The sequence below is a fragment of the Protopterus annectens genome, chromosome 9.part0 (genome assembly GCF_019279795.1).
Source record: "Protopterus annectens isolate FY-2018-M chromosome 9.part0, PAN1.0, whole genome shotgun sequence".
Classification (NCBI taxonomy): domain Eukaryota; kingdom Metazoa; phylum Chordata; order Ceratodontiformes; family Protopteridae; genus Protopterus; species Protopterus annectens.
This window is the reverse complement of record NC_056743.1, coordinates 308,867,251-308,880,342: the sequence shown is the minus strand read 5'-3', so window position 1 is coordinate 308,880,342 and position 13,092 is coordinate 308,867,251. Positions and strand designations below refer to the sequence as shown.

Below are 13,092 nucleotides of genomic sequence, written 5' to 3'. Positions count from 1 at the left end.
TCAAGGTTTACAGCCAGTTCCTTCTCAATTGGAGCACTTTCTTGGGTGTCCTTGTCCAGAGCTTCCAACCGCCACGCCTGGACAGTGAGCATTGAAACTGCAATGATACCCCTGTACAGGGCCTTATCTCTTCTGAGTCCTCCACAAGAGTATCCCACTGTGGAGCTGCCCCGCCCCAGGAGAGGACGTGTAAGAGGAAACACCTAGATTCCACAGAGAAATCCGTCATGGAGGAGACTGACTTCGATGTTGGGGAGGTCAGTCACCCCCAGAAGACATCTCCTTTGGATACATTCTTGAAATATTGAAGTAGAGGGGTGGCTGGGAGCCCAAGACCATCCTCAGAGGAGTCTGTGTTACCTGCAAGCTTTCAGTGTTCGCTCATGTACCTCTTGGGTGACCCCACCTGCTGACTATCTTAAGTTGATCGCACAGTGGGCATGGAATGCCCTGGATTCTGTAGAGCCAATTCCCAGTAGAAGAGATAAAATCCTTTCAGCACCAGAGGGCTATAAGCATTGGGCCAAGGATTTTCGTAGCAGGTGCTATGGTGGTTGCAGCAACCACCAAGAAGGAACTAACAGAAGAGTTCTACTGTTCATCATCCTAACCTAGAGTCCATGGTGATGGACAGGTTTGGGAAGCGGGTCTACGCTTCTTTGACCTTTGCCTTATTGTCATTAAATTTCATGGCACACTTTATCAGACTCCAGAGGGTTCTAATCAAGGAGTTCTCATATACCCTTGCAGGAGTCGTGTCTGAGGGAGGTACAGGACAAAGTAGCCTCCCAACTTGCAATCCTGGAATTTATTTCTAAATCCTCTATGGGCTCATTGCCCATGCAGCTGAAGGGACGACTAGGCCAGCAAGTTCTGGCGTAGCCATAAGTAGGCACGCCTGGATGCACTTATGTGAATTTGCAGAGATATTTAAGTCTTCATTCATCAATGCGCCATTTGACTGATCATCTCTATTTGGCCCCAAAGTCAAGGATACCTTGACCGGGTGTGAAAAGGATGGAAAGACCCCATCTGCAGTCGGTGTATGTTTCTGTGCTACCCAACACTCCTACTTCAGGAAACAGAAGAGCAAAAGAATGTGGTTCAAAAAAACCCAAGGGCCTTTCCAGGACACGTGGCAGTGGCTCCCTCAGGGGTGAGCTCTAATAGAAGATGCCGACCTCAAAGCAGAAATGACCTGCAAAATCAGGGTTCCAGAGATTCCTTCTCAGGAAAATCCTGCCAGCGCTCCTGAAGGGAGGCCCAATTGCTTGCCTCAGGAGGCAGTTGAGGGAAAGACTATCCTTGCACTCACGAGTCTGGCAAAGTATAACCAGAAATATTTTGGTGCGAAGGATCATTGCTAGAGGATACTACATTCCTTTCATTCTCACCCCAAGAACAGGAAGAAGAATCCCCGATGTTCCATCCAATCAGAGGGATCAGGCAGCCCTGGAAGTTCAGAGGCGCTAGAAACAGCCATCCAAGAAGTCCCACCAGACCAGATAGTATCCAGATTTTACTCGAGGTTCTTTTTGGTGCCAAAAAGACAGGGGACTGGAGACCAATTTTGGATCTCAACCTTTGAACAAGTTTGCTCAGCTGACAAAATTCCAAATGGTCACAGTTCAGTCTGCTCTCCCCATCTTAGAGAAGGACGATTGGATGTGCTCCATAGATATCCAGGACTCGTACTACCACATAAAAATGGACAAGCGCTCCAGGAGATTCCTCGCTTCCAGCTAGAAGCTAGTCACTATAAATTCAGAGTTCTGCCTTTCGATCTCGCCACAGCCCCCTGGGTATTCACCAAGTGTTATGACAGCAATAGTGGCTCACTTGAGACTGGACAGATTCAGTGTTTCCATATTTAGGCGATTGGCTTGTCACCGTTCCCACCAGGCATCTACTAGAACAGATCAGAGATTTTATTCTACAAACTTGTACTAATCTAGGTATCATGGTGAATCATACGAAATCTCAACTAACTCAGGCTCTCCAATTGGAGTTTATAGGAGCCTGCCTGAATACAACCTTTAGCATAGCTTCCCTTCCTTTTCACAGATTACAGAAGATAAGATCCCAGGTGGAAGTTATTTTTTCTTGCGACAAGGTACCTGCTTGATTACTTCTACAGACCCTAGGATCCATGGCAATGGCCATCACACTGGTTCCCCTAGCAAGATTTCACATGAGACTTCTGCAGTGGCTTCTAGCTTCCCAATGGTCCATCCTGACACACCCCTTGATGCATCTCATCCGAATTACCAACCGGTGGAAGGAGGCCTTATCCTGGTGGATGGAATCAGAGGAAATTCGTTTAGGCTGGCCTTTTCTTTCACCCCAACCCAAGACCATAGTGACCACAGACACCTCCCAGGTGGGGTGGGAGGGGGCATTGTTTTGGCAGAACAGTCCAAGTCACTTGGTCCCTGATGGAGGCCACTCTGCATGTCAGTGTTCTGGAACTGAATGCAGTGCTCTTAGCATTGCAAGCCTTTCAATCTACCCTCCCTCTAGGAACAATTGCAATTCAGTCAGACAGTATGTCAGTAGTCTTGTACATCAACAAACTTACCCTCCTATGTTGAGAATCTCTCAAAATATGGCAATGAGCAATCTCTTCCAACCACTTCCTGATAGCATCGCACATCCCGGGAAGCTCGAAAGTGATAGTGGACAAGCTGAGCAGATGCATCCTCCTGCCGCACAAAGGGTCTCTTAATCCTAGAGTGGCGAGAGAGGTTTTCCTTAGCTGGCGCCAGCCTTGCTGCAACCTATTGGCATCACCCCTGAACAACAAGTAAGCAGCTGCTTTCTTGGGGACTCCCCTGAGGGGAGATTAGGGCAGACGCTGTCCTTCACAATTGGCCCTTGGGACTGCTTTATGCCTTCCCTCCCATCCCACTAATACCTCACTTAAAGAAAGTCATCAGGTTGAAGAGCAAGATGTTTTTTTTTTTATTGCTCCATTCTGACCTCTGCAAGTTTGGATCCCCTTTCTTTGGCCTCACCTAATTCATTGCCCATGACTATGGACCCAGATCTAGACCTCCTTTCCCATCCTCGGGGGTAAGGTCACACCCCAGTTTGAAAAACCTCAAGCTTAGAGCTTGGTTCCTCCAATTCCATTGATTGCCAGGCGAAATAACATCCTCTCCAGTTTGAAAAATTTTGTTGGCTTCCCATAAACTTTCCACTAGGAAACTTTACCACAGCAATTAGAAAAGAATTTCTATTTGCTTACAAGGCAATGCCGTTGATCCCTTTTCTGCCCCAGTTGAAAAGGTTTTTAGAATTCTTAACTACACTATTCAAACAAGGAGGTTCTTCCTCTACCATCAAAGTTCAGTTGACTGCTATTTCCAACTTTCTTGACAGCATTGAAGATCATTCTTTGATATCACATATGTTGTGTAAAGTTTTTCTGAAAGGAACTTTGAGGTTAAAACCACCTTATAAATAGCCTGTTGTCCCCTGGGATCTTAATATTGTTCTGCAGTCCTTGGTTCACTCCACGTTTGAGCTGGCGGCTATTTGTGATTTGAAGTTCCATTCGTGGAAGACCATTTTATTAGTAGCTGTTATGTCCACCAGAAGAATTTCAGAGATTCATCCATAGTCTTCAAAACAACTGTATTTGATTTCCCATAAGGACAGTGTTGCTAAGAACCAGCCCCATCCTTCCTTCCAAAAGTAGTATCTGAAATTAACATTAACCAATATATTGAGTTACCAGTCTTCTTCCCTAATTTCTCTAACAAGGGAGAATATTGTTTACACTTATTAGATATTCACAGACAGTTGCGCTTTTATCTCAGCAGAACTAAGAAATGCAGAAAGTTGGACCAGTTATTTGTCTCCTTCTCAGATCCTTCCATGGGTAAACCAGTTTCAAAGGTCACTTTATCTGAGTGGTTAAGGAACTAACTTTTGTCTACAATAAGAAAAACCTCCAATTACCAGCCCCAGTGAGAGTGCATTCCACAAAGGCAATAGCTTTGTCTGCTGTTTTTCACTCAAAGGCTTCCATGGATGACATATGTGCAGCAGCAACCTGGTCTACTCCACATACCTTTTTCATTCATTATGAACTGGATCTGGTCTCCAGGGGAAGAGTGTCTTTTGGGTTTATAGCGCTCAGGAATATCATTCCGTAAGGCCACCCAAGATACAAGGTAGCGGGGGACTGTGTCTCATACGTCAAGGATAAATGAAAATTGACATCACATAAAGAAGTTATGTACTGTACTTATAACGTTCCATCTGTGCTGTTGATTTTCATTTATCCTTGACATCTCAACCTCCTTAGAGGAACAGACTCTAGTCCTGGTTATTTCATATATGACTTTGGACATAGCCTCTTCAATTGCTTCAAGTGTGTTATTCCCTCTCTTCCTTTATAGCTGCAAACTTGAGCTGAGGTAATTTAGAGGGGGGCATTCTGGGTAAGAATTTAGCTTTAGAGTTTTTGGTTCTCACAAGCTGTTATAATAGCCGAGCTGGTTCCGAGAGTCTGAACAGAGTCCCAGTGTCAAGGATAAATGAAGATCGACAACACAGATGGAAAGTTATGGTAAGTACACAACTTTTTTTTATGTCTGGTTAAATCTTATTCTATCTAAAGTTTTGACATTAAAAATTTAATCCATTCATAAAATTAGTAAGTTATTATTTCTAGTTGCCATAAATTAGGAATAAAAGTAATATGTAATGTGTTTTGTTAAAAGCTTGTCTTATGAGTATTTTATCTACCCAAATAGGGTCAGCTAAAATAGATTCAATTTTTTTTGTTTTTCTTCATAACCTGTATGTTCTGTGAAAAAGTTCTGAACTTATTCTAGTTTATATATCTCTTCAGTTTAATATGTGCAGAAACCAACCCATTTTCATAGGTTCCAAAGGTTGTATCATACTTCCAAGTAGTGGGATAATTTCTGGTGAACTTTTTGGATGAGATAGCACGAGTTGTAGTCTTTTTAGTACTAAACCATTTTCAAGTTTTGTTTTTACTAACTGGTGCAAACTAGGTATAATTTTCAAATTAGCACCTCCAAGTCAGTGTAATAACACATGTTTATTTAAATAGTCATTCTCTAACATAAATTGATATTCCCTATTTTAGATCCATATGCATAAGGATCGGTGCTTTAAAAGCACGGAAGCAAAAATGACATAAGGAAGAAGAAAAATGTAGAGAAAAAACATTTAGTTTCATTCTTGTCATACTTGATTGTGTTCCTAGTGATAACTTATCAATCTTTGTTAACAGTTGGTTTAAGAAATTTGATTAGAATTTGCCGTTTGTATTTAATTCACTTCAGCGGAGAGAAAGCTTTTATATTTTCATAATGAAGGTATCTTTGTAGACCTTTTATTATGTTTGAAAAAAAACATGCATTATAAATTGTGCATGAAAATAATTTGGAAACCTTCAGGTTATAACCTAAAATACAAAGTCAGTGGACAAAGAAGGAACGGAATCATCCTGCTACTGCAGAAATCCACACAGATGAAGTAGAAGTGAAGGAGAAGAGGGAAAAGTCTGTCTAAGCTTTTAGGGAAAATCTCGGAAGTAGGGAGTTTACACCGAGCAAGAGAGGAGATTTTTTTGGATGGAGGCATATGGCACCCTAGCCTTGGTACGGAAGTGTTGTTGGCTTTTATATGTTTCAGTGGAGCGACAAAAAGAGCTTTAGGTTACTAGAAATTCAATTGCAATGAAAGAAAATGAGATCAATAGTGGTTCTGATTTTTCAATTTCTCTTGTTGGGGGAGAAATAAATTATTGCATTGTTTGTTTTTTGTTATGATCAAGCAAAGAACACAGTTGGACAATGATTGCCAAAGGATGTCGTACCAAAAGTTGTTTCCTTTTGTGGAAAAGAAATAGCGTAGCATAATGTAACAACACAATGATACATTTGAAACTGCTGTTTGGGTTGATGTGCTGTTGAAAGGACTGGAAGCAATAAGTTCAAAATCTGTCTGACTACTGGCTATGAGGAACATTTTTTTAGTTAACCTCCCAGTTTTGTCTGATGGTTGAAAGCTACCAGCCCTAGTGGCATTCAAGAAAAAGAGGATGTGAAGTTGTTCGATCTCGCCGTTTGTTCTTACACACTGGTTCGGAGCCGATCCCTCGGCTCCGTGTCGGCCACATTCCAAGCTCTGCGTCTAAGAGAAGCTCGAGGCACAGTCCCTATCCCATGATCCCCTGCTGCTAACCCTCAGATCTAGTTTGCCGCTGCAACAGGTCTCGTCGTCGAGTGAGAACTCGGGCCAGTATCCTTTATATATTCATATAGATCTTTCCTAAAATAGTTAGAATTGTTAAAGTTTATTATTAGGATTAGCATGGTATTAGTATTTGTGTGTGTGTTGTTTTAAATTAGTTTAAATTAGTGTTAGCTTGTTGTGCGAGCGGCTGCTCCTAGGCCTTAGGCCATTGTTTTTGTTCTGTCAGGGCTCTGTCAGATTTTTTTACTAGTAATTCCTTTTTTCTCCAGTTAACCGGTAGTAGTTATAGTAGCTGTGTGTGTTAGTAGCGGTTTTGTGTAGTTTTATACATATAGTTGTATTTACTATTTTATGCTTAAATTGTTGGAAAAAGCCAAATCTGGCTTTAAACGTTGCCAGTGTGGACAGAAAATGTCCATAACTGATAACCATGTTTCCTGCGTCTACTGTGTGGGCCCTTTCCATCTTCAGGAGGATTGCTCCATCTGCCACTCATTTAGTGGCAGAGTGATGATGGAGAGACGCAGGAAACTGGTTGAGAGAGGTCTCCTGAAGCCTGGTGTTCATGTTGTAATATCAGAGAATTGGTGGACAGAATTTTTAATACAGGAATGGCTTCAAAATATATAGACGTGAATGGCCTTTGGTATTTGTTTTATAGTATGTAAAATGTTTTATTTTTACAATCATTAGTGCCATCCATAAGTCCTACAACCTGCTGATTCTTGGAATGCTAACTCCTTTTACGTGTGTGGTATTGCTACAAGTGAACTGCAACAAAGTAAAGGGCTTCAAAGAAAGTGGTGTTGCTGAAAAATACTGTGAGCTGTATGTTGATTGCACACAAAATATGCAAGATCCAGGTTAGTCTCTGCAGCGGTCAGATGCAGTTATCGAGAGAGAAACTAAGCAAAACAGCAGCAATGCGGGAAGTTGCTGTGGCACTGAGTAGTTAGCCAAGTGTGGATTTTGTGTAAGGTTGCCACACATCTGTAAAAAGAGGCAGACTGAGTCATTGCAATAAATGACAGAATCAAGACCCTGTTTATTTGTGAAGATAATTTACATACAAAGGACTGTACTCTGTGGTTCTTTCAAATGTTTTTGCGATCTGAGGCAAAAGTGAAGACGACTGACATAAAAAGAGCATTAGTTTTCTTTTTTGCGAGTGTGTTTAGCAGCTGGTGCAGAAGTAAGTGAAGATAATTGACAAAGGACAGTTTAGTTTTGGTTTCAGAAGCTGCAGTACAATGTACCCGGCATATTTTTAGAATGACATTTGTATTCTGCAGATTGTTTACCACATGCAAGCTATGCTAGTAGTATAAATGCAGACATGTTTAATATGAAGAAAGGAGATTCGCAACGTGCATCAAAATACCCATAGCATGCCTCTTAGAGAACAATATTCATTACTGTTTACCACAAGAAGCATTTATCATGGTATGGTACAGTGTTATAACTTGTACTGCAGTAAGAGACTTTGTACTTGCATTGACCAAAGGAGAAATTGAAAAATGTTACTGTGCTTACAGGTCTATGTGCCATTCATTGATGCTGAATAATGTTTAGCATGGTACAATATGTGAACTCATGTCATACTTGTATTTGGAGTCTGAAGGAAACCGAGAAAAATATGATAGTGCTCATCTGTGTACAGTATTTATTGGTGTTGCTCTTTTTTTTAAGAGCGTTTCCATTTCTGTTTTTGTTTCAGGGAAAACTTTGAATAGAAGTCATCTTCTACTACAAAAGACTGCTTTAATTTCAGTGCACTTTAGCTGATGCCTCTATTCGAGGAAGACTGAATTTTATGCAGTACAATACATATTTTATTTTCATGGTAGTAGGCTATCAAATTTCTTTGTAGGAGTATTTCCTTACAGCCTTTCTTCTTAGCGTTCTTGCTGTATACTTTTCTTTTGACATGTAATACTGGTTTCCCATGTAGGATATTCTGAGTAAGTTAACTGCTGTTATTGTAGTTTGTTTGCTAAGGTCTCACCCTACACTAAAGCATTCCTGTTGCGTTTTGTCATAATCACTTTTTTTCAAAAAACTTCAGTACTCTTTTACATAGTTTTTATATACTGTGTAAAGTTTTGCATATATATTTGGTTGCATATAGGTATGGTTGTGTCTGTACTTCATCTATCGGTCTTTGCCATGGAATTCTACTTCAAGTAATTGAACAGAGAATGTACTACAGTGTGGGGATTTATAAGGGAGCCATGTGCATACCTATGACAGTACATTCCAGAGTGAGACCTGTGTTTGGTATGTATGAGAAAGGAAACCACTACCTTTAAAATTTCAAGCTGGGTGAAAATGGTTAAGATGCAGTATTGCTCAAAATGCTATGATGTACTGTTAACAGTAACTACCAAATTATATAAATAACTGTGACTTGGGATATGTAAAAGTCAAGACTGAGTAAGCCATAATAATTTCTGTTTTGACATTTCTTCTCTGCCCTGATGAGTTTTAACGTGGTTTTTCTGCATGTGACAGGAGAAAGCAAAGTTACAAACGTGCGGTGAATGAAATATATGAAAGCCCAACTGATGAGGAAAAGAAGCTGGATGAGGATTGCAGCCCACCTAGAAAGAAGACACCATCTCCTCCTTGCCCTTCAAGTAAGGTAGGAAGTGCATGTTTCTTTGTCTGGAACTGGAATTGCTCGTTTTTACTGCACTGTTGCATCTTGTTAAATACAAGGAAATGTATAGTGGTCTTATGGTTCCTGAGTACGCTTGTATATACATTTTTTTTTTTTTTTTTTTGTGTGTATGCTTTATTTTTCTTTAGTTCTTTGCTATATCTACAGCAAACAGCAAGGACAATTTTTAATGGTACTAATCACTGGATTTGAGTTTTATAGCAATAAAAATTCTTTTTTTTTTAAAGCTTTTACACTGAGACAGCCATTTTCCTATGAACAATGTCTTTTGTATTGACCCACTGTTGCCTAGTGTCTACTTGATCATCATATTGATCTCTGCTGCAGTAGCCTTGGCTATATATGGGTTATATTCTACTAAGGATATAACAGAAGGACAGCTTCCAAAGCTTCAGGGCGCTATACACATGCTCAAACCATTAGCTTTGAGCTGTGTTATCTAAAAGTCCATTTGGGATCCAAGCTTTTCAGAGTTTTCCTGCTGCTGAAGAATGCTCCTCTTGTGGGCTTTTAAGGACAGATTGTTGGCTAACACTTTTCTAGTGCTTGGCAGATAATTTCCCTTCAGGGGTAAAAAAAATATATATATATGTTATGGCAAAAAGTGTGCATCTGATGTTAAGTTTTCATTCATTCTTGACAAATGGGACTCTGTTCTGACCCCTCGGAACTGGCTCGGTCGTTGTACAGCTCGTGTCAGCCAAACAAACTCTCGAGCTAAAGCTCTGTTACCTCAGATCTCGTTTGCCACTCTGATAAGATGCTTCAGCTGATACTCTCCAGCGAAGTAATTTAATTTCATTTATATCTCTATATATTACATTTTTTTCTGTTGTATTATTTTGTGTGTGTCTGTAAATCAGCTCTACCCTTTTTCCCTAACTGTATTCTCTGTTACCATCATTGGTAATTTTTCATCTGATAATCTTCTTTCCATTTATCACTGATGGGTTCGGTTCCGAGCCCTTGGAACCAAGTCGGCCTATTACCAAGCTCGTGCCAGCCAAATAAATTTTCGAGGTGAGCCTCTACCCAAAATGCCCTACTCCCTGTTACCTCAGATCTCCTTTGCCGCGTAGCCGTAAAGCTGTGTTTCAGCCAAGCTCTCAGCTAAGTAAAATCAATCTTGATATTTGTGTAAAAGTTTTTGGATGTTTTCATATTTTACTAAACCTTTAGTCAATGTAGTGTCTTTTCTTCGATCTAACCGCATATTCTCCACTCTACCCTTTGTTACCGTTGGTAAACTTAAGTACCATTGTTGGTACAGCCTTTTCCCTAACCCTTGTGGTATTTCTTTAATACCATAGCTGGTATTGCTTTCTCTTACTGAACCTGTTAGCTTTCTCTCTTTTCAGGTGTTTCACTTTCTTCTCATATACAGTGTGTTGTTATATTGGTATTTTTCTGGTGATTTTTGTGTTTTTTGAACTGGGTGACTTCATTATTGCTGGATTATACAGTTAGTTGTGGTGTTCTTTCTACTAAAATGTCTGATAAGAAAGGTACCTCTGGCTTTAAGCATTGTACTTCTTGTAAGGGCAAGTTACCCAACATTGACTTGCATGATGACTGTGTATACTGTTTGGGAGTGGCCCACCTTTCGGTGCAGCCTCCATGTGACATTTGTCAAAGTTTCAGCCAACGCAAAAATAAACTTATTCTGAAGGGGTTACTCAAGTCTCCCTTCTAAGATTTTTTCTGTGATTGAGGTCTCAACCCCTCCTAAGGACAAATAGCGATCCCATTCTGTTCCTTCTTCACCATCGGTTGATCAGAGCAAACCCGAGAAATCCAAGGTCCCCAAGTTATCGTCGGAGCATAAATCTGCCTCTTTGGCTCCACCTTCTTCTGCTCAGACTGTTGCAAAACCCTCGATACCGACGCCTGTATTGGCACAGACCCTACCTCTGGCACCGATACTAGATCTTACTGCGCCTGTTTCGGCTTCGGCACCTGTAGCTACTTCGGCTCAGGGCACACCTTCGACTTTGACTTCAGTTTCCATTTTGGAACCGACCTTCTCAGCTCTGAGTACCACTTTGGCACCTAGCGTTGTACTGACCACTCTGGATCTGTCCCCTTTGCTCCCTGTCTCGAACCTGGAGACTTCAGTGCCGGCAGACAATGCACCACGGACCCGATACTCTTCCTCTGTAGTCCTGTTTCTGGGCCAAGTGTATAGCCCATTTTCTCGAACGTCCTGTCTCCCCATCTGGAGTATCCACTAGATCCACCAGGAACCTTTCGGAACACAACGTGGTGCGTCTTGTGGACCAGCTGTTGGTAGCTAGGGGGATTCCATTACACTCTAAAACCCATCCACCTGCTGGACGTGGGTTGCCTTATCCACGGACTCCATCTTGCACTCCCTTCCTTCGGTTCCAAAGCCTTCTGTTCCGATATCCTTTTTGGAACCCACCACCTTAGCGCCTACGGTGCACCTCACTCTGGCTCAGAGTTTGTCCCTTTGGTCTTCAGTCCCTACCAATCCGGTCCTTCCTCAATCTGGGGATTGGGGGATGGGCGTGTTGGTCCAGGGTACGGTGCCGACTTTCTCCTCTGTTCCTTCCCCGGCACTGATGGCTGTGTCCGCACCGATCTTACTTGGGGCTCCACCCGTGGGGACGGGTCTGTCGGAGCAGAGTGTAACCCTAGTTCAGAGGTTGTCTTCCTCTGTTCCAGGCTCCCATCCCTCTTCGGGTGGGCCTGCCTTCCGCAGAATGGAGAGAGGGCTCTTGCTTCTGATAGCACTCCTATGATGTCAGAACCCCAGTTTTCACCCCCTGATCTGCAGCTGTCACAGACCACCCCCCCTCCCCGGGACACCAGGCAGAGAAGTCATAGGACACCCCTGTTCAGGCACCCACTCTTCCGAATCCTCCTCAGAGACGACCACTGTGGAGCTCCCTCGAAAGAAGATGTGCAAGAGGAAGCATGTGGACTCACCTGAGGAGTCCTTGGCGGAAGACAAGGATTACGATGATGGTGGAGGGTCCCCACGATCACCAGAAATGTTAAAACAGAGAGGTGACTGGAAACCCTCCAACCCTTCATCTGAGGAGTCAAGAGTCCCTGCAGGCTTTTTGTGCCTGGCAGTCTACCTTTTGGGTGACCCCACCTGCCGACTAACTCATCCAGTGCGCATGGAAGAACCCGGACTCCATTGAGATGATCCCCCAGAGACCAGACAAAATTCTGTCCCCTCCTGTTGAGAATCCACACTGGTCCAAGGGGTTACAAGTTGATACTATGGTGGTGGCGGTGGCCATGAAAAAGGACTTGGCTGAGGAAAGCCCCACTGTCCACCCACCCAACAAGGATTCCCTGGCGGTGGACAGACTTGAGAAGCGTGTTTTTGCATCAGGGACTTTTGCTATACCGTCCCCAAATTATTTGGCACATTTTACAAGTCTTCAGAGGGACTTGATCTCCAAACTCTTTGGTACACTCGCATGACAGTTGTCTGACGAGGTCAGGGACAAGGTGGCCTCGCAGCTAGCAACCCTGGAATCAATATCCAACACGTGCATGAGGTTTCTCTGACACGCGACTGAAGGTGCGGCTAAAGCAGCGGGGTTCGGGCATTGAGACATCATGCCTGGAAGCGCATCTGTGACCTCACGGACCTCTTAGAGTCTTCCTTTCTAAATTCTCCCATCGAAGCTTCATCCATCTTTGGCTCCAAAGTGAGGGACACTAGCCAGGTGCGAGCAAGACGGAAAAAACCCTGTCTGCCATAGGCCTACGGTTTTCCAACCCTCAACATTCCTTTTCCAGGAATCTGAATTGGAAAATGTGGCATAAGAAATCTCAGGGTCCTTTCCGTGCCACACGTGGTGATGATACTCTGAGGCAGAGTGGGTAACAATTATGGAAGGTGCCCCAATAGAGGCAGAAGGGGTCCTCGCAACCAAGGCTCCAGGGACTCTTTCCCTAGACAGCCTTATCAGTGCTCCTGAGGGTCTGCCCGATTGCTTACCTCTGGAAGCAGTCGGGGGTCATTTCTCTCTGCACCAAGCTGCCTGGCACTCTGTCACCACCGATCGTTTGGTGCAGAAAATTATCACCAGACATTACACCATTCCCATTTCTTGTCAACCAAAATTTCCAAGAAAACTTTCTGACGTTCCACCCAGTTAAAGGGAAGCAGCAGCTTCAGAGATTATAAA

At 42.7% G+C, this 13,092-nt stretch overlaps 1 protein-coding gene across 1 annotated transcript in view; it reads left to right on the top strand.

The window, feature by feature from the left end:
• LOC122810517 (inner centromere protein-like) overlaps nucleotides 1-13,092 on the top strand; it is a 1,067,288-nt gene that overhangs the window by 334,757 nt on the left and 719,439 nt on the right. Inside the window, exon 8 of the mRNA XM_044082099.1 lies at nucleotides 8,752-8,881. Coding sequence (XP_043938034.1) covers nucleotides 8,752-8,881 — 130 coding nt within the window. The remainder of the gene's footprint in view (nucleotides 1-8,751; nucleotides 8,882-13,092) is intronic.